The sequence below is a fragment of the Westerdykella ornata genome (assembly GCF_010094085.1).
Source record: "Westerdykella ornata strain CBS 379.55 unplaced genomic scaffold EI97scaffold_35, whole genome shotgun sequence".
Lineage (NCBI taxonomy): Eukaryota > Fungi > Ascomycota > Dothideomycetes > Pleosporales > Sporormiaceae > Westerdykella > Westerdykella ornata.
Genome location: NW_022986885.1, coordinates 89,637 through 109,489, shown reverse-complemented (window position 1 = coordinate 109,489; position 19,853 = coordinate 89,637). Strand labels below are relative to the sequence as shown.

The 19,853-nt window shown below is 54.3% G+C and overlaps 10 protein-coding genes across 10 annotated transcripts; 7 read left to right on the top strand and 3 right to left on the bottom strand.

The window, feature by feature from the left end:
* Positions 1-82: 82 nt before the first annotated feature.
* On the top strand, positions 83-2,267 carry EI97DRAFT_202581 (uncharacterized protein). Its single transcript, XM_033793698.1, has 2 exons — positions 83-411; positions 465-2,267. Exons 1-2 carry the CDS (start codon positions 270-272, stop codon positions 2,024-2,026), a joined length of 1,704 nt encoding a protein of 567 aa, XP_033650205.1. The 5' UTR covers positions 83-269; the 3' UTR covers positions 2,027-2,267.
* Positions 2,232-2,946, top strand: EI97DRAFT_202571 (uncharacterized protein). Its single transcript, XM_033793697.1, has one exon. The coding sequence runs from the start codon at positions 2,436-2,438 to the stop codon at positions 2,793-2,795; it is 360 nt and encodes a 119-aa protein (XP_033650204.1). The 5' UTR covers positions 2,232-2,435; the 3' UTR covers positions 2,796-2,946.
* Positions 2,574-3,728, bottom strand: EI97DRAFT_436750 (uncharacterized protein). Its single transcript, XM_033799195.1, has 2 exons — positions 3,103-3,728; positions 2,574-3,042 (listed from the first exon to the last, which is right to left on the bottom strand). Exons 1-2 carry the CDS (start codon positions 3,575-3,577, stop codon positions 2,915-2,917), a joined length of 603 nt encoding a protein of 200 aa, XP_033650203.1. The 5' UTR covers positions 3,578-3,728; the 3' UTR covers positions 2,574-2,914.
* Positions 3,729-3,889: 161 nt separating this feature from the next.
* EI97DRAFT_470226 (uncharacterized protein) lies at positions 3,890-5,275 on the top strand. Its single transcript, XM_033801752.1, has 3 exons — positions 3,890-4,015; positions 4,100-4,219; positions 4,303-5,275. Exons 1-3 carry the CDS (start codon positions 3,972-3,974, stop codon positions 5,093-5,095), a joined length of 957 nt encoding a protein of 318 aa, XP_033650202.1. The 5' UTR covers positions 3,890-3,971; the 3' UTR covers positions 5,096-5,275.
* Positions 5,276-7,219: 1,944 nt separating this feature from the next.
* On the bottom strand, positions 7,220-10,079 carry EI97DRAFT_202548 (uncharacterized protein). Its single transcript, XM_033793696.1, has 6 exons — positions 9,821-10,079; positions 9,695-9,773; positions 8,358-9,643; positions 7,933-8,310; positions 7,773-7,883; positions 7,220-7,724 (listed from the first exon to the last, which is right to left on the bottom strand). Exons 1-6 carry the CDS (start codon positions 9,949-9,951, stop codon positions 7,526-7,528), a joined length of 2,184 nt encoding a protein of 727 aa, XP_033650201.1. The 5' UTR covers positions 9,952-10,079; the 3' UTR covers positions 7,220-7,525.
* Positions 10,080-10,785: 706 nt separating this feature from the next.
* EI97DRAFT_202496 (IF4E-domain-containing protein) lies at positions 10,786-12,194 on the bottom strand. Its single transcript, XM_033793695.1, has 3 exons — positions 12,063-12,194; positions 11,178-12,005; positions 10,786-11,126 (listed from the first exon to the last, which is right to left on the bottom strand). Exons 1-3 carry the CDS (start codon positions 12,098-12,100, stop codon positions 10,943-10,945), a joined length of 1,050 nt encoding a protein of 349 aa, XP_033650200.1. The 5' UTR covers positions 12,101-12,194; the 3' UTR covers positions 10,786-10,942.
* Positions 12,195-13,589: 1,395 nt separating this feature from the next.
* On the top strand, positions 13,590-14,063 carry EI97DRAFT_202483 (uncharacterized protein). Its single transcript, XM_033793694.1, has one exon. It carries the CDS (start codon positions 13,630-13,632, stop codon positions 13,885-13,887), a length of 258 nt encoding a protein of 85 aa, XP_033650199.1. The 5' UTR covers positions 13,590-13,629; the 3' UTR covers positions 13,888-14,063.
* On the top strand, positions 13,776-15,146 carry EI97DRAFT_436746 (uncharacterized protein). Its single transcript, XM_033799194.1, has 3 exons — positions 13,776-14,058; positions 14,108-14,765; positions 14,820-15,146. Exons 1-3 carry the CDS (start codon positions 14,001-14,003, stop codon positions 14,887-14,889), a joined length of 786 nt encoding a protein of 261 aa, XP_033650198.1. The 5' UTR covers positions 13,776-14,000; the 3' UTR covers positions 14,890-15,146.
* Positions 15,147-15,259: 113 nt separating this feature from the next.
* On the top strand, positions 15,260-17,449 carry EI97DRAFT_405820 (uncharacterized protein). Its single transcript, XM_033796573.1, has 2 exons — positions 15,260-16,378; positions 16,431-17,449. Exons 1-2 carry the CDS (start codon positions 15,331-15,333, stop codon positions 17,156-17,158), a joined length of 1,776 nt encoding a protein of 591 aa, XP_033650197.1. The 5' UTR covers positions 15,260-15,330; the 3' UTR covers positions 17,159-17,449.
* Positions 17,450-18,103: 654 nt separating this feature from the next.
* EI97DRAFT_436744 (uncharacterized protein) lies at positions 18,104-19,265 on the top strand. The gene is made up of 2 exons (XM_033799193.1): positions 18,104-18,297; positions 18,362-19,265. Exons 1-2 carry the CDS (start codon positions 18,209-18,211, stop codon positions 19,185-19,187), a joined length of 915 nt encoding a protein of 304 aa, XP_033650196.1. The 5' UTR covers positions 18,104-18,208; the 3' UTR covers positions 19,188-19,265.
* Positions 19,266-19,853: the final 588 nt, after the last annotated feature.

Genomic DNA, 19,853 nt, shown 5'->3' with positions numbered 1-19,853 from the left:
GGTGGGAAATCCCAATGCAACAGTGACGTTCCTGTGCATATCACTGGTTTTTGTCGTGCAATAGCGACACCAGCAATTACTCCGTACCGTTAACCTACCCTAGGGTACAGTACAACATCGGTCGTCGGAGCTTCGGGACAATATCACCCGGGAATACCCGTAAGCACGTGAAGCGGGGCCGGCCGATTCTCGGAAGCGAGATGATCTGATAATCTTGATCTGATAATGCAAGTGTCGTAAGCGTCATTCAATCATCCTCACCTCACACAATGTCGGAAGACACGGCTGCCAGCTTGCCGTCGCCGGCTTCCAATGCGAGCAATGCAAATTCAGCCCATTCGAATGTTTCATCACCGTCCTCTCCTGCCGAGACGCCCACTGCAAACTCAGTGCGCCCTTCAAGCTCGCGGGGTAAGTAGAATTCGCGCAATCCCAACGACATTTGTGCTAACAACACCGTACAGTCCTCAATCCCGCTTCTAACAGCAACAACATAGCCCCGAGTCTAGCTATTGCCACGACTTCCTCGCTAGTGGCCGAAACGGCTGCGCCCTCCCCTGTAGGAGGAGCTTTTGCAGGCCCGACGAGCACCAACTATGTAATCCCTCCACGGCCCAAGCCCGGCCGCAAGCCTGCCACCGATGAGCCGGCTTCGAAGCGCAAGGCTCAGAATCGGGAGTCTCAGCGGGCCTTCAGGGCGAGGAAGGCTGCGAAGCTGAATGAAATGAAGACACAGGCCGAGATCGCAGAGATGCGGTATAGACAGGATATAAATGAGAAGATGATGGAGCTTGCCGACAAACAACAACACTTAAAGAATTTGGAGGTTCTCATTGCTCAGCTGAGGGAGTCTGAGCAGAAAGCAATTCAAGAGCGGGACTCTTGGAAGCAGAAGACGCTGCAACTCGAGCACATGGTTGCTCAATTGAAAGAAGGACGCACTCCCACATCTGACAGCAGCAAGGAATATGTCATGGTAGACCGACCGCCCAGTCCGGAATGGCAGGATAGATTCCAAACCGTTTCGGCCTTTACCCCGGCATCAACTGTCTCGCAAAGTTACGAAGCAACCAAGACCACAGCTATCACTTGTGGTAGTGAATGCAAGGATGGCGGCCGATGCATATGTCTGGAGACCATTGTTAACGAAACTGAGGCAGCCGTGTACACGGGCTCTAACTCCCTTACCATTAGTACAACGCGCATATCAGTGTCCGATACCAAAGAAATTCCAACAACTACCGCATCGGACGACCCGGCGCTGTTTGCTGAGCGCGAGATTGACTTCACGGCTCAGTTCGCGACGAAGAAAACCAGGCCTGACCCTCGCCCTTCCATCGCTTTTCTGACCCAGACGACTGCTGCAGAAACTGCCTGCGGGTTCTGCACCGCTGAGAGCTACTGCGTCTGTCGGGATATGAGTCTCCAGGACATGTCCAAGACTGAGGACGATGATCCTCTTTCGCCAGCTTGTACTCGCAATAGCAACCATGCAAACAAGGTGCCGCCACAGTCCACCAGCGCCGCTCCTTCAGGGCCCGGCTCTTGCGACGCTTGTATGAGAGACCCGAAGCAGAGAGCATGGTGCCAGAGAGTTGCCGAACTCAAGAATTCTGCCAGTAGCTACTGGAGCCCTGCTTCTACTCCTCCCCGCCAAACCGCCAGCAATGACCCGCAACCCATGGAGCCGCGTGCCAACTATAGCTCCGTTCCGGAGAGAGAAATATCAAAGTCTTCTATTGGATGTAACGAAGCCTACAAACTATTCCGTGGTCGAGTTCCTACCGATCCCGACAGTATGGACTGGACGACTCTCAAGCCCATCTCTTCGCATCCGCAGAACGAGAGACTGCCTGGCATTAACGAGTCCAGATATAGTGCGCTGGAGCTCGATACTGCCAGTGTGATAGCTACGCTGCAACATGCGCCTGTTCCGCTGAAGCCGAGGAAGCAGGATGGTGCTCATGCGGATCTGGTGAGGATCGCGGAGGAGTACCGGAGGAGCAGTAATTCGCCGCGGATGTAGACTGCGGATCTGCTACTGCAGAGGTTTGGGTCTTTGGTTGGCTATCGTGCTCTGCGGTAGACTCCATGGAGAGCTTCAAACCCTGAAGGAAAACCTTACCGGGATTCGGTCTATGGTGTCTCTCCTAGATGGGCACTCTTAGAGAAAGCAAGACGTTGGTATTCCAGGTCCATACGACAGTACGACACGTCATACGCACCCGAAGCGGGAGGATAGGAGCTTTTTCTGCCACTCTCTAGAGTAAGCGGGCTTCATAGAGTTTAGTACTATTGTACTCTCAGACTACTCAACGAATGGCCTGGAAGCCGATATATAGGAGATTCTGGAAGCATATATATAGGACATTCATTCCTCTCATGAAAATGGTTGCTGGGAGGGGCCGGGCGGGGTATGAGCCGGGAAACGGTTAATGATAATGACATTGATTTTGCAAAGGACTGGTCTTGAGCACGTGTTAATCGGGTTCGAATTTTTCTCTGTCTCAGTGATTATACTGTTCTCTATCTCCTATCCGTGTGCGTATGGTGATGCACACATGTATAGGTGTGTATGCACATGTGAAGAATCTTCTAATGCTAAGTTTAACGACCCAAATACTGTGCAACAATACGACCGTCTTGAAACAATTTCCGCTGAAAGTTGGTTGATCTATGAAACAGAGAGAAGCGAGGCGATTGCAAAACAGGGTGAACATGATGTTCTTCTATTATTCGTGGGATGTACAGTGACTGCTATCGTCGTTCGTCGCTGTGGGATGCTTGCTTTCTAGGTTTGCTTCCTGAACGCTAATCTATGTCTTTTATGAGGAGTATTGGCACTAGCAGAGCAAAACGAAGCGTCCGGTGCAAGGAGATTCCCGGCGGCAACCGACCTCGAGCCATTATTTCCTCACACCGCACTTCTGATCATCGTCTTCCCGGCCTCGCTGCCATTCTCCAAAGCCCTCGTAATCTGGCCATTGAAACCTCTCCCCCCGGTAGGATCATTCTGTAGCGCAGCGACGGCATCATCCACATCTGCGAAGGATATCAGCACCGGCACTCACTCGCAACACTTCCAAAGCAATAAAGACTAACCCTTAAACCCCGAATCCCTCTCCTCCTCACTCCCCCCAACCCACCTCCTCATCTTCTCCCTCACAAACTCGTCAAAGTCCCACTCCTGCGGCTCCAACCGCTCCGCGCCTGCGATCCAGATGTACGTCTCTGCATCGACTTCCTCCCCTTCTCCTTCCTCTTCCCCGCCATCCAAAACCCTCACCCTCACCCTCCTCCTCTCATACTCCTCCCCCTCGAAAACATCCAAGCGCCAGATATCCGCGTCCGATAGCCCGGAAACCAGCACGCCGCGCACACAGGCGCCTTGGTCATCGGAGGGAACGACGGCCGGGTAATCTGCGTGGCGGACGCGGTGCCGGGTGTGGTTTTGCAGGATGGCGGGGCGAGTGGTGAGGGTTGGGAGGAGGGAGGAGGGGATGGTTGGGTTGTGGATGACGCGGTGGAGGACGGGGGTTGCCATGAGGGTGCCGTAGAAGAAGGCTGTGTGTGTCATTGTGGGAGGGGTGGGAGGGGTGGGAGGGGTGGTTCTCCGGTTGGTGGTTGGGATTTTGGGGGATGTGGTTTGGGAGTGGGATAGGTGATGATCGTGCTAGCGATGATATAAAAGCGATTGACTTCAATAGCAAAGTCACAGACCATTCAAGCTATTCATATACATACCCCTTCTAGAGAGCGTCAATCCCCAAGCCCTCAACCTCGGCACCGATAAGCTTCCCAATTAAGCTTATCAAGCACGGGCGCTACTGCACACCCCTGTCCATGTCGCCTTGTTTCTGGCACGGGCTCCCTTCGTTATTCCACCAACCTTTCATTTTCTCCTACGATTCGAACGGACACGGCGGCTTTACACAATTCACGCGCGTCGTTCGAGGAGGGATTTGTTTGAGATGGGTTTCTTGAATGCGGCTGTCACGCATATAGCGCCGATTTTGTGAGTGTCCCCAGAAGAGTTCGACTGAGCGCGAACAGAGGGCGTTTCTAGAGGACAAGAGTGCTAATGAAGGATGATGAACAGCATCGCAACCAGCCCAATCACCAGCTATGCCGACCAAATCTACTCGATCCACCGGGCGCGCACATCCGCCGGCTTCTCCCTCGACATACCGCTCATCATGCTCGTGAGCAGCATCCTCAAGTACGCTCTCCCCTCTCCCTTCTCCCTCCTCCTTCCAGCCCACCATTCTACATCTCTCTCAAGTCTAACCTCAACAAACGCAGAGTATTCTACTGGTTCGGCGCCCACTACAGCACCTCTCTCCTCCTCCAATCCCTCCTCATGATCACCGTCCACCTCCTCCTCCTACACATCGCTTTAACCCACCGCCCGCCCCTCCCGCACCCCTCGACCACCCCCTTCGCGCACACCACTGCCCCCGCCCGCCGCCCCTACGACTTCTGGCAATGGCGCAGCACGCGCCCCTACTGGACATTTCTATCCTACTTCGCCCTGACCTTACTCGTCCTGCACATCCTCATCTCCCCCTCTTCCGAACCCGTCTTCAAAGCCTACGCCAATCTACTAGGCTACATAGCCCTCGCCATCGAAGCCACGCTGCCCATCCCGCAACTCCTCGCTAATTATCGCCGGCGCGGATGCAAGGGGTTCAGGTTGTCCGTCGTCGTGAATTGGATCCTGGGCGATACGTTCAAGATGTGGTTCTTTTTCGCGAGCGGCAGCGGCGAGGGCGGTGTACCCCTCGCGTTTAAGATCTGTGGCGTGTTTCAGGCCTTGTGCGATTTGGGCCTTGGAATGCAGTTTTGGATTTGGGGCGATGGGCCGGGCGAGGTGGTGGGTGTTGTGGGGCGTGCGGGATTTGCGGGCGCGGATGCGTATGCGAGGGAGAAGGCCGTCTTGAGTCCCGTTGTTGAGGAGGGGGATTTTGTTGGACTTGGCCGTGAACTTGGCCATGGGCTTGGATTGGCGAGGGAGTACGAGATGGGCATACTGAAGAGCGGGGCCGAGCTCGGGGAGAAGGGGTATGCGGTTGATGTGCGGCACGGTGCGCTGTAGAATTAATTGAGTAGGAGGGAGGGGATGGGAGGTTCTTCTCGAGATATGTGGAGACGAGATTTCTGGCATGATTGTACGCATACGCATACGCATACGCATACGCATACGCATACGCATACGCATACGCATGAGCATATAGACTTTTAGCGTGTTAATAATGAACAAAACACTTGATGACTGCAACGGAAACTGGAAACGTGTACGGAACTTTCGAGGTCTACGAAGAGTTCTAGACTGAGAAGGCCCATAACAAAGTCCGCGACTCTTTTAATATATACTGCTCCAACTCCGCTCGGTATTCGAGAACATCTCATACCATGCGTCGTATATTATGAAGAATCCACCAGTAAAGCGTAGAAACCCTGGGTATACCCGCAACCGAAACCATGATCACCGCTCGCCTTGTAGATGAACTAAATCCGGTGCCAAATATCATGCACCGCAGTCCACCCCTTCCCTATCAGTCAATGATAAACACATCCCTTTCTTCCTCCTTCTCCTCAACCAGCGGACTCTCCGGCACCGTCGTCTCCCTCGACCGCCTCCGCCTGTCGCCGCCCGGCAAGCTTCGAGTTGGCGTAATCGCATGTGCCCTGATTCGACCATCATCCCACAGCACCCCGGACCCCAACCTCGACCTGTGCGTCGTCGGCGGATCCCGTGTCCTCGGCTCAGACATCGCGTTCCTCGCCCCCGTTGCCCGTGGGGAAAGCTCAACAGAGCGCGGCCGAACAAAAGGCGCAGCAGCACCTTTCGATGACCCATCCTGCGAATCTTCGATTTCGATAGGTTTTGCAGACGACCCTCTGGGTTCCTCGGTCATAATTCTACGACCTGGGGTCTTTTGGGGGCCGAGCGTTGGACGAGTCTGCGACATTGGTTTTGGAGTTTGCCTCACTTTGGGAGGACTGGCTTCAGGAGCTTCCGTAGAAGGTTTATGCGCAAACGCCTTTCTCTGTGTATCAGGTGTCGCACTCCTGCCCTTGGTGGGCAGACCCAGCGGTACAGAGGGCGACTGGCTGCGTTTCAGAGGGCAGGGAGTTCGCTGCACCAGGATGGTAGGCTGATCGTCATCCGTGTGCTGTTTCCTTGGACTGCTGGACCTCGATTCAGGCATGCCATCAATTATTTGGTCCATCCTTCGGGAAGTATCTGGTGACCTGGCGATGTCAAGGGATGGTTCGGGCCTAGGAACCACAACGCGTGGGCTGTGCTTTCGAGGTGATCGGAAAGTGGGTTGTTCGACTGCGGTGGATGCATTTGGAGGTATTAATCGAGGGGCCTCCTGCTTCTCAGCTTCTTTCTCTGGAGATGCAGAAGAACGAGGCCTCTGTAATGGTGATGGTTCCTCTGGCACAGGTGGGGCCTCTCTTGGTGCAGGTGATTCCTTTCTCTCCTGCTTCGTTGGAGTGGGCGATGACGATGGCGATGGTTTTGAAGTAGGGTTCTCGATATCAACAGGTAACTCTGTCTTCGGGCTGATTGACTTCGATGGCTCCTCTCCCTGTTCTGAGAGCTTCCGCTTCCGCACTTCCTCATCTTTCTGCTTTTTGGCCAGCTTCCTCTCCTGCTCCTGTTTCTTAGCCAGGCCTTGGAGTATTTCACGAATCGTATTTCTCATTGCAGAGGCATTCATGTTTGGCCAATCTCTCGTTGCGTCCATCTCACGGTTCAGGAGCTTGGTCACGAAGCCGCGCGGATCGCTGAAGAACTTTTCCACATATCCCAACAGATACACCCCACAATCCGTGAAGTTTGGTTGCATGGGGATATGCATCTCTCGGGGATAGAACGCGTTCGAAGTAATGTTGGATTCCATGCTCCGCTTTGTAAGGCCCTCCTGGAGTATATATTCCTTTAAAGCTCGGACGAGCTTTGGATGTGCGTTACCGAGAGAGTCAAGTACCAGGATGATAGGGTCATCCAAAGGATATTTCTTCAATCCGCAGCCCTTGTTCCTCCTGGGCGTGGAATCTGGAGGAGCTGGTGTCCCGCCAATGATACTCGTGGGAATGGAATCTGCAATAGTGAGACTTTCCAGCTTGGCGGCTTGTTGGGTAGCTGGAGATGTCCGAGTAGAGACACTGCCATTTGATGCATCGAAAGCCTGGGTTTCATTCCGGAGTTTCTGATCATTTAGTTTTCGTTGCTCTTCATCAAACAAATTCTCGTCGTCGCCTAGCTCACAATCTACAATTCTGTTCGCGGACGGTGGTGTGGTTGCCGGAGGCGGTGGTCGTACTTGTTCGGCTGCCCCTTCGGAGTCAATGGTAGTTGTGTTGTCGTTGTCACCGTTAAATGGAGGGGGTGGCGCCGGAGAGATATCCTCCAAACCTTCAATGCTTGGCTTGCGGGAGATATTGGAGACGTTGCATATGATCGCGAGGTACCAATGAGAGCTACACACATGTTAATGCCGGTTGCCAAAGTTTAGCAATATACATACTCCTCACAGACAGGGACCACTATATAGTCATAGCTGAATATATCCTCTTTGGCCCAGCGTTTTACGCCTTCATAATTTATCAGACCCTTTTGGCCCTTGACGGGTCGCGTAAGGGTCGTATAGAAGTGAGTATTGAAGAAATATACTTTGCTAGGCGGTACCTTGGCTTGTTCGAATGCATATCTGCTATTGTTAGAATCGCCGTCGAATATCAGATGGGTTCTCCCTCACATCATGTAAAAATCAATCAAAGCGTCGTTCAAAAATTCCCCCTCATCCAGACGCAACAGATCGTCAAAGTTTACAACTGCACGACGACGGCCTGATTGGTATGTCACGGGCCTTCATGCTGTTAGTTTACAATACCACTGCTTGAGAAAGCAAGACTTACTTAGGCCAACGTCCGCCCAACCCATGAATTTCGGAGAATTTCCGTACCTCTTTTCCATGCACGCTAGGACTATAATTGTCTGGGTCATCGATATAGGTGGCTTGACTATTCCGCGTAATTCGCGCAGGCCGAAGCCTTGCGGAATTAGGCCATTCCCTTGTTGCCATCTGTGCGCGGTCTGCTTTTGGACGAGGTATTTCCTCAACACTCCGATCATCTTTGCGAGGGGCCAGTTGCCCAATCAAAGACGGCCTGGGATGTGGAGGCTGATGTACCCCATTCCCAGTAACTGATGGCACTTTGGCTGCGGTTGGTGCCTGCTCATGGTGTATCATGCTGCTTTTCAAAGGTTTACTGAAAAGCGATTCCATATATGTACTGTAGCCTGTTAGCAGTTTCTTCTAAAGGAGCAAGAATTGACTCACGCGTCCTTCGTCACCACTTTTTGACATGCTGGAGCTACAACCGTGTGGCAGAAATCCCCAAACTTCTCGCTCTTCGCAAACTCCAGGTCGAACCAATACACGTCGCCAGTGGCGTTCGACCTTGATCCTTTCAGACGGACACGTGACACACTGTCATGAACAGCAACATTGACTTTCGTCATATCGATGGTGGCAACCATATCGACGTCCCCCAGCTTCACTGTTTTCTGGATTTGAAAGAGGCCGTCCGGTTTCGGCACCAACATGAGGTCGTCGCCAGCTTCATGGACATCATATGAGCGAACGTACTCTAAGCGCCAGCCAGGGCTGGACTGTTCCTTAAACCTCCGTTTTCCATACGACGTCGTCTGTTGAACAGACTCAGTATGCTTCATGTTAGTACTCCGAATCGGATCAGGTCGAGGCGGCCACATCTCTCCCAGCTCATCCACATCGTCATTGACTCCCGACTCGGGAACTCGTCTAAATGTGTCTCGAAGGTTACGGGGCTGTTGCCTACGAGTGCCTTGTATGTCGGATCCAGTCCCAGGTCGGCGCCGCGAGGAAGGGCTATTACGATTCGAGCCATTGAGATTGGGAGCAAAGTGCCTAGATGTCGTCACCGCTTCCCCCAAGTGCAATTCATCGTCTGACGCCTGCTTGGGTAACGAGGCAAGCAGTCCGGATAACGTGGCGCTTGCGCTCATCCTCCTTGCTGGCTCATGCGAAGGCAATCCATGTCCTGCGCGTTCTGCGTTGATGGCGAAGGGGGTCGCATCAACAAGCGGTGTTGCAGACGAATGCTGTGACTGTCTCCTCGGCTTTTTCCGGCGCGGTTCGCTGATCTGATTCGTTTGTTGGAAGCTGCTGACTGGAAAACGACCAGATCTGGCCTGTGAACCGCTAATATGACCTGTACTGCGCTGAGATCTAGGCACCAGGGAGGCGGATCTTCTGAGTATATCTGAGGCTTCGTTTCTGCCATCTTGGCAGAAGGCGGGCGCGGGTTCATCATCGTCCAGAGTTATGATGTCGTGGGACGCGAGTGAGTCGTTTGACGTCTTTCTCCGCTTGCTAGGTCTCGAGGAGTCATTGCTGGTATTCGAGAACGCGGATGGTGGTCCCAATTGACCGAAGTTTGCCTTCTGTTCTATGAATTTCCGTTGCCCTTCATACATTGACGTTCTCTTCTGGTTGCCATATGTCCTCACGGACGGTTTGCGAGCGGGAGTGGATGCACCAGGAGTTATCGTATCTAGCGGCTTGTAGGATTGGCCTTGTCCGGGCTGTGCAAAGATGTCAATGTGCGAAGTAGGATATGGAGCGAGGTCGCGTACCTTGGCAGGCCTCATATTGGGTAATGGAGGGTAAGCAAACTGCTCGGGGGTAGGGAGTGCAGTGCTATCCGGTGGAACGCTAAATATAGTGAGAAATTTCCCACGAGTGTCAAGGACAAGACCTACCCGTAGTCAGGAAGCAACCTCTTCTCGTCCTCACTTATACGCGGTTTCTTAATGTGTGTCGGTTGAGCTGTTTCGGGTGTGCGGGCTGTGGGGATTCCTTCTGGGGTACGCTCAAGGTCGGAACCCGCCATTCGGGGGGAATAGCGTCGGTAGGAATGATCGTCGTAGCTGGGGTCGAAGGAGGACGGAGCATCGTTTGCAGCGGTGTGGCTCTGGAATCGAGGACCGTTAGCCACCGGTGCCTAGATAGTGGGGAGAACCCACCGCTCTCTTAGTAGACTGGGAACGTTTGCTATCCTGGGAACCGTCTACGCCGAAGGCTTTACAGAGAAAGCGTGGTATGTACTGCATGAAGCAAGCCAGAGGTAAAGCCAGTTCTAGGATCCGTTAAAGGCTAGCTGCGGACTTGCTCTTGTTGGAGGTGGAATGAAAGGAATGTGTCGCCACGTGCAATAGTGGACATGGCGAGACAGCGTGGTGCGCTCGCGGGCCCGAGAGTTCGAGGGCGAGAGGAGGGAGTCGAAATAATGATGAAGGTGAAGAGGGACCGACCATGGTCCGTGCGCGCATCTGGACGTCTCTTCAGGGCGACGTCAATGCCTGGGGGCGCACGCGAGCGAGAAGCAAGGGTTCGTGGAGGCGCGTGTGGCTGTGGTGGCTGGTATACAAGGAAATAGCTGTCTTTCGAGACGCAGAAACAGAATAGGAAGAACAAATATCGCATCCTTCGGATCCTCCACAGCACAAAGCGCAAGCCATTATAGCCATACTGTGTACTTCAAGCGCGTGTATTGAATGCGCCACGTGAATCGTATGTTATGGAGACGTCTTGACACCCCTAAGGTGGATGCACTGTCGTCTATCGACCATAGGAGAGGGTGTTTTGTCCAAACAAATTCCTCTGGGCGTTCCGCTTCCAGCCCGTGAACCGCAGAGTTCCTTCAAGTAATGTACAAAACGTTGAACGTAAGACCTGACAGAAGCATAGCTCCTACAGGCGGGACATCCCCAGGTCTGGTGAACTCATACACACGATAGCCAATCGCTGAAGGTGGTGGACGCCTTCTATCCATGCCAGAAGGATCTCAGGAGGGGTAATAATGAAAAGGAACCACAACCGTACTACGAGCCGCTGGTGGCCTTGTCACGCTGAGTGGCGTCACTCGACACCACGCGCCGCTTCTCCTGGCCTGCCTTTTCCTGCCGTGCCTGTTCGATGGCCGACCTCTGCGCGATACTGTCATCATGGCTGCGCCAGGTAATGTTCGTGTCCGGAGGCAGGTTCAGCACCCGTCTGACCGTATTACTGGTTGAGAGCTTAGCGATGGTTCGACTAGGCAACCAGTACCTGACTTACCGGATCTTCATGTTCATGCTGCCATCCTTCTTCGTCCAGATGCTGAAGACGTCCTCACCGCTCCTGACACTGAGTACAAAGCCGCACACCTCCTCCGTTGCTTCATAGAACTGGTCGCCAATCAGGGCCATGAGCAGCTCCTCCCAATACCGGTCTGCCACGCCCTTCTTGAGTCGCATAATCCACTTCCCGCCGCGCTTATTCTCCTCATCTTCCCAGACTGGGCGGATGCCTTCTTTGAAGAAATGGTAGTCTGACACGGTTGGAAGCGTAGAAGGCCGGTTGAGATGGATGAAGACCTTCCAGAATTCTTGTGCCGTGCTCATGCGACACAAGGGTTTGGTCGACTTCTCATAGTCCGAGTTCTTGGGCGTTGGAGGCCGATACCAGATAACCCACGTGTACTTCAACGGCCATGGTATGCTCGGATCAAGAGGGGCAGATGTGGCCTTCTGCTCCTCAACAGGCGCCAGAGACGTCTGATCTTTTTGCGTGCTCTGCAAGCCTTTAGTGACCAGCTTCTCCTTCTTGTCCGCAGGCGTGCTAGGCGTCACTGCGTTTTTGAAGTCGAACGCGGCCCCCGGCGTCTTGGGAGTCTTGGTCGCGGAGCCAAAGGAGGCGAAAGCCCCGGACCCCAATCCAAATGCTGAGGACCCGGCAGTAGTAGGTGAGGCTAAAGCGGTAGTTGCCAAAGGGGAAATCGCATTGAAAGGATTTCTACTCCCATGCGAGGAACTATCGCCACCGAGACGCCTCGATGCGGAGAATGTGCGGGATGGAGGGTCCGGTTTTTCCTGTTGGGACAAGGGCAGCGAGGGCTTACTAGTGCTGTCATGATGGGTTAGCTGGGTGGGAGCTATCATGCATAAGGGGGATGCGGCGTACTTGGAGCGGCGGGTCCATAAGTTCTCTCTGCCCTCCATTGACGCCCTGGACGAATTCAACAACAGAATGTGGGGTTCCCCGCGCGTTGAACGGAGAGCTCAGCAGTACAAAATCGACTACTTTCGATCGTCAAACAGCACAGGGAGTCGGAGACGACTTCGGCGACTGGGCCAGAAAGCGTTGCGGGAGGGGATGCGTAGAGGGAGGACGGTGATGTCGGAGGAGCGATGGGTAGCAATAGCGATGGGCACGCAAGCTGGGGCCAATGGATGCAGTTCAATTTAGACGGGCGAGAGACGTCAGGGCGTAGGATGCCGAGTGCGATGGGCTGTAGCAATGGGTATATGTGGGTGGGAGAGATGATGGTCGTTGGGTGGGTGTGTCTGCTGCAAAAGCCGTCGCCCCGGCTCCGCTCCGCCCGTCTCATGTGGAAGCAGCAAGCGCGCGTTTGGCGTGAGAGCTTGGCGGCAAATCCTTGGCAACGACTTGAGTTTTTCTTCCGCCGTGCGAACCCTCTCCTCTCTTCTCTCTCATCCGGCCTGCAACTCAAATCACCGCCAGCACGACGCCGTTTCTCGGCTTGTTCCCACCCTGCTGGCGACTCCGATGATGGCCCAGAAGACGCCATCCCTCTTTTAAAACCATCATCACGAGGGCCGCTTCGGTGGCTTCCATGATGCGGTGATGACCTGATAGCAGGGACATTCGTATGGCAGGGGCGCACTCGGTGTGTGTTGTGAAGGGAGCGAAGGATTGGATCTGCTTGTTATTTAGCAGCCACAGAATCGTGAGTACAGGCCTGCTTTTCTGCATCCATCTGATCCGCGCATGCCTCTCCATGCGTGGCGCCTCTCTCGGGATGACTGTTCATGTGAACTACTTCTGGTAGTCTGAGCGCTCAGCCAGGAACTACACTGTCGCATGGCGATGTCCTTTTGGTTGAGCATGAGGCTTCAAGGCAAAGTCTGAAGATCAATGGCTGGTTCTGTCCGTTGACATGTCATGAGCAGTGGAAGCACGTGCTAATCGTAATCAGGCCCTGGCCAGCAGGTATTGAAGTCTTGCAGTCTCTCATTATTCTCCTCTTCCATCGCGCATGCAAAGGACATCTTCATGCTCTGATGTCCTTGACTTGTTATGCTCCTTCGATACCCAGGTACTCCAGGTACCGCTCACGTGCAATATGGTTATTTCGGAAGAGGGAATCTCGAAGTACCTAGGTACTACAACTTGGTGTTGACTGTTTCGGGTGTTGTCGGCGCAAGAACATCTTACTGTAATCCCACAGCATCAGCAGTCTGACATTGTTAAGCTCCACGCATGGCAAGGATTGTGACGTGCAGAAGAACTACCGTTATCGTAGCCCTTCACACCGTGAAGCTGAGCCGTCTGCGCGGAGGCCTTGTTGTTGTGTTGCGAACCCTGCAGGGCTCCGCTTTCACTGCTCAGGCGCATACTGCCATGCACATGATACAAGTACAAGTAAGTCCAAGTACTGCAGCGGTTACTCGGCAAAACCACTCTGCTCAATGCGGAGGATTATTCCGGCCCTTCGTTGCATGCATGCATGTCCACCACATGCCCCTACGTCATTGTTGGTGATGCTCCTCCCTTCATCCTCGCTTGCCCAGCCCGACAAAAGCCCCGCAGCGTCCACAAGCTCCCGCCCTCGTCGCCCATCCACCCAACATCACATCTACTCAACACATCACACCCCCCCTCCACGACGCCTGCCCTCACCGACACCCTCAAACATCACCGCCCGCTACACACGCAGATAGCTCAGAACTATCTTGTTTCACAGCCCAACCGCCGATACTTATAAACATCTCGTGCACCGCGACTGTACTCCCGCAACCCCCACCCATTGCCCGACCTCGCCGACACCATTTCAGGTCCAACCCGTTCTTCCATCGTGGCCGCGAGACTCCCAGCAGCATGACGCAACACGCAACTGTCCTTCATTCGCCGCCTCACCACTCCGAGCGGCCCAAAGGTGCGAGCTTTCGCTTTCTATCTGTTTCCGCACAACTAACTCATCGCAGGTATACTCAAGAATTCCAGCACCTACCGGTCTAACACTGTCACGTCGCCAACCGGTGAGACGTTCGCCCAACGACCGGACCTGAACCGCGACAAGTCGGAGAAGGAGATTGTCCTCGAAAACACGCTCAAGAACGCAGGCCTTCACCGCCGTTCGTCGTCCAATCCCCGCGGTGTCAACTCTCGCCGCCAGTCGGGCACCAATGTACATGCCGACGACAGCAGCCCTCGACTGAAATGGGACGAGGCTAATCTATACCTCACCGAGCAACAGCGGGACAGCACCATGAAGATCACAGAACCCAAGACCCCGTACGCGAAACAATACGACCCGGCCGAAGATGAAGCCGAAATGGAAATGCTGGATGCAGAGAACATCCAGGTCGACGAGCTGGATCACAAGAAGCCGGCCAGGAAGCCGCGCATTGACGATATTCCCGACTTCGACCTGGGCGAACCCGAACTCGAAGCTAAACCCCATCACTCGCCAGAGAGTGAGAAGCGGGTCATTGTCGACGAGCATGCCGCTGGCGAGGAAGATGTTGGACACCATGGCGAAGAATGGGCAAACATGACGCCTGAAGAGCAGGAAAAGCATCGCAAGTTCGAGGAAATGCGGAGGAAGCACTATGAGATGAAAAATGTCAAGAATCTGTTAGGGTAAGCTAACCGCTGCACACTGCAATATGCAGCCCAGCTGATTTTCAATTTCAGGCATCCTGAGAACCTAGATGACGAGGATGACGACTCGCAGGAAGTGCCTCCTATGCCAAACGGCCAATAAGTCGACCTTCGGAGGGATATCAATCTCTTTCTTTTCCTTCGAGCTCCAAGTCAATTACCAATCGAGCGGAGCCTGGCGTTGTATGGAGGCTATAATGTCTGGTTGTTCACTAGTCGGTGCAGCTAGTCATTCCAAGGCCGCTCCTCGTGATTTTGCTGTTTTGTTGGGGTGCATTCGGTGGAAGATACTTGGTGCATCAAACCGGCGTCAATATCGAATAATCCATTTTTAACAAATGTATAACCTTAGCTCCTATTATCCCTTTCACATATGCACGTAAACATGGAATAGACGGTGGGATGCACAGCCACAAACAGCGCCACATCTGATGACGCTCACCAACAACACCTCACCAGCTTCAACCACTCCCATACCTTCGACATACCCACATACCCTACTCTGCTGTCCGTCCTGTGTACTCCCGTGAAGCGACCTCCAAACATGACGAGAAGACAGCCTCAACTTCGCAAAACCGTCTCAACCGCCGACCTTTATTCCGATCCACCTGCTGCACCCCTAGCTACCTCGCTCTCCCGGGCATTCACCACGGCTGCGCGCCCTCGCCGGAACGTCCATGCTGTCTTCCAAGACACCGTCTGGGAGAATGTATCTCAATCGCACTTCAGACATAGTGTTGCAATTCCCGGCGACAATCTCATCGACCTGGGAGACGATGTCGACTCCACCCGGCAGCACCAGGTCCCGCCGCCTGTACCCCCAAAGGTGAAACTGGAACCGGGTAGTGGACCTGATACTGCAACCTCGGAGTGCCGACATGCGCCAGCGGTGTCGACGTCAACAAAGGAGCATAGACCGGAGCATTACACGAAGCCGTTTACGGATTTTATGACTGCCAACCCCACCATCTTCCATGCCGTCGATACGATGGCCAAAGATCTAGAGAAGAATGGCTACAAGAAGCTTTCTGAGCGCGATGACTGGGATCTCAGGAGGAGTGGGAAATATTACGTTGAGCGCAACGGGTCGTCTCTTATCGCCTTCTCCATCGGCGAGGGCTACGAGGCAGGTAACGGCGCGGCGGTTATCGCAGGGCACATTGATGCCCTGACGGCGAAGCTCAAGCCCATCCCAAAGTTGCGGACTAAAGCGGGTTTCGTGCAGCTGGGTGTAGCGCCGTATGCGGGAGCGTTGAACAATACGTGGTGGGACAGGGACTTGGGGATAGGTGGACGTGTGCTTGTGAAGGAGGGAGGAAAGGTGGTGAGCAAGTTGGTGAAGTTGGATTGGCCGATCGCGAGAGTTCCTACCCTTGCACCTCACTTTGGAGCAGCGGCTATTGGGCCGTTTAATAAGGAGACGCAGATGGTTCCGATCGTAGGGTTGGATAACTCGGATCTATCTGGCAATGCTACTCCTCAGGCAAAGGAGGATGACAAGCCAGTCCTTCTCGGTGGAGAAGGCGCATTCACTGCCACCCAACCGGAGCGTCTGGTCCGCGCCATCTCCAAGGAGCTCAACATTACCGATTGTATGTGTCTCTATTGCAACGTTTATATGGATCAAGCAGCTAACCTCTCCAGACTCCACGATCGTCAACTGGGAACTCGAACTCTTCGACATCCAACCCGCCACGACCGGCGGCCTCGATCACGAATTCATCTTCGCCGGCCGCATCGACGACAAGCTCTGCTCCTGGGCGGCCATCCAAGCCCTCCTCAACACCACGCCCGCCGCCTCGGGCCAACTCAAAATCGTCGCCCTCTTCGACAACGAAGAAGTCGGGTCCCTCCTCCGCCAGGGCGCACGCGGCAACTTCCTACCCACCGTCATGGAGCGCATCGTCGATTCCTTCGCCGACAAGAACGTCCGCAGCGCCGTGTCGCGCATGTACGCCAACTCCTTCCTCGTCTCCTCGGACGTCTGCCACGCCGTCAATCCCAATTTCCTGAACGTCTACCTGGAAAACCACGCCCCGCGCCTCAACGTCGGACCCGCCATCACCTTCGACGCGGACGCGCACATGACGACGGATTCGGTCTCGGCGGCCATCTTCACCAAGTGCGTCGAGGGGAACTGGGGCGGGGCGAGGCTGCAGGCGTTCCAGATCCGGAATGATAGTCGCAGTGGAGGGACGGTGGGGCCCATGTTGTCGGCGAAGACGGGGATGCGGGCGATTGATGCGGGCATCCCGCAGCTTTCGATGCATAGTATTCGGGCGACGACGGGGAGTTTGGATCCCGGGTTGGGAGTCGCGGCTTTTCAGGGGTTCTTGGAGAGGTTTGAGGGGGTGGATGCGGAATTCAGATAGGGTGAGATGGGCATGTTTTATCCATGAGCGAGTGCAGAGGGTTTGATATGTTCGTCTAGATATATACTCCGTAGAGCATCCTCGTTGTGCAGGTTACTCACTCCCATGAGTTTATCCCGGCTTGTCTATTCTTTCTAGCTGCGCTGTGCCAACCAAGTAGGCATATTTGCGTCCGGAGCGTTTTGGATGCATAAGATTTCTTGTGCTGGTCCCTTTGTACAAGCGAACTCTCATCACGTTCTCCCGCAATGCTGTCTGTAGTGGTGCTTGAGTAGATGAGGAAAGAAAAGCAATCTATTGCCAAGGCTCCTAGCAGATGCGCGAATGTCGTGGAGAACTGACGTTCATCGCTAAGGCGTGATGGTCCTAGGGAACTACCTGATTGGGATTATCCATGGATGTATGAGAAGCTAATAAAAAGAGCTAGTGTAAAATGGTAAAATGGTAAATAATAACTCAAAAGCTGAGCACGTCGGCAGTCGGACCTGACGGCTTTGGGATGCTCACAAGTAATCTCTAAGCGCACAAGACGGTGCTGTTTCCAGCTCACTTGCGGACGGGGATCTATATGTAGGTAAATATTGCATCGTTTGACGTATATATTCAGTATGGAATGACTGATTGGAATAGATGTGATTGACCACGAAACCGAGCACGACTATCCACCATTCCCCCTTCTGTATACGCATATCTGAATCGAGATAGCTTTTACAACGATCGACACGCCTCTATCCCCACATAGTCTCTTCTACAGAATCAACGCCAATGACGCGATCCATGTCATGCGCGGTGCAATATCCAGGGTCACAACCAAGCTGGGCGCGCCATTGGCCGTCACCTCCCTGAAATGCCATTTTGCGAATTATTGAGGGGAGATCGCGTGGTTCCTGCATTATTGCTGCATTGCTGCATGGTGCATGCTGTGATCGCAACCACGTGGAGGGAAGTATATATATACATATATGATGGCTTGGGATTGCAGATTTTTGTCTCTCGACGACAGGACTGCCGAGTCGCATAAGAGGGCCACGGTAAAGGAATTGAATGAAAATGAAGGTCTCTATTGCTGCGGCGGCACTCGCTGCTGGTTTCGTACCCGGTGTATATGCGGCTTATGAGGGGGACATTGTTCAGTACTGGTGAGTAAACATTCACCCATCGACCACATCAATCAACACCAAACCTAACCACCCCTCCCCCCAGGGCCCTCCAAGGCAACCTCCTCACCAACGGCACCATAATCGGCGGCATCGCCTCGCCCCCTTCCGCCTGGGCCCAAGCCGTCGTCCACGCCGCCATCTACCACGCCGCCACCGAGACCAAGACCAAATCCCTCGCCTTCCAACAACTCGCCGTCTCGCACGCCGCCCACAACGCCCTGACCTGGGTCTTCCACGGCACGCGCAACTACAACCCCACCGACGCCGCCCTGCGACAAGTCCTAGGCCCCATCGGCATCGCCGCCAACTCGTCCAACGCCGCCGCCGCGCGCGACATTTGCCGCAAGGCCGCGAGAACCGTCCTCGTCGCGCGCGCCGACGACGGCATCAACGATTTCGTAGACTACATCGTCCAGCCGCCCGCGCCGGGCGTCTATCAACCCACACCCGGCGGTAACCCCTTACCCGACACCCCGCAAGCCCCCCTCATCAAACTCTTCGGCGGCGTCGGCGACGTGAAGCAATTCCAAGTGTCTCCCCCGCCGAAACCCAACTCGCCCGAGTACGAGAAGCACGTGGAGCGCGTGCGCAACGTCGGGGCGCGCAACTCGACGACGAGGACGAAGCACGAGACGGAGACGGCGTACTTCTGGCGCGAGAGCAGCGTGACGCAGTGGACGCGGATCGCGAATGCCGTTGTGGGGGACCGGTGGAAGGCGGATGTGAGCCAGGCGGCGAGGTTCTATGCGCAATTTTATTATGCGTTGGCGAATGCGGCGATTGCGAGTTTTCATGTCAAGTACGTACCAAAACTTTCCCAGCTTTTTTTGTCTTGCAATGACGCCCTTGAGCTTCCGGAATCTCACTGACATGGCAACGCAGATACCGCGAGAACGCCTGGCGTCCCGTAACCGCCTTCCAGTATCCCAAGCCCTTCCTCGCCAGCGGCAAGAGCGTCTACGACCCAAACTGGACGCCTCTGCTGAATCCCACCCCGAGCCATCCGGATTACACGTCCACGCACGCCACGTTCGGCGGCGCGGCGGCGCACGTCATCGCCGCCCTGAACGGCGGGGATAAAGTCGACGTCACCCTCTCGAGCAACGTGACGGTCGATAATGTCGGGGTTCTGACGAGGCGCATCACGAATCTGACGGAGGCGAATGTGGAGAATGGCGAGAGTAGGGTGTTTGGCGGTGTAAGTGTTTTCTGTTTTCTCTTCCTTTGAGGTTTTTGATGGGTTGCTAACGTGGAATTCTTTCTTCCTTGTAGATCCATTTCCCCTTTGCGTCCGAGGCGGGCGATAAGTTGGGGAGGGAGGTGGCGAGGAAGACGTTGGAGAAGTTCGATCGGAGTTGGAGGGAGTTTTAGTGTTAACTCCATTCTGCGGGATTTCGGATGGGTTGCGTTCGTCGTTGGTGGAGGTGTGAGCCGGTTCGTAGAACTTGATGGTAGAGGGTAGACGTAATTCCTAATACCGCGCAATCTTCCAAAACCTCTTCCTTCCACCCTCCATCTAGCCAACCCGTGAAGAA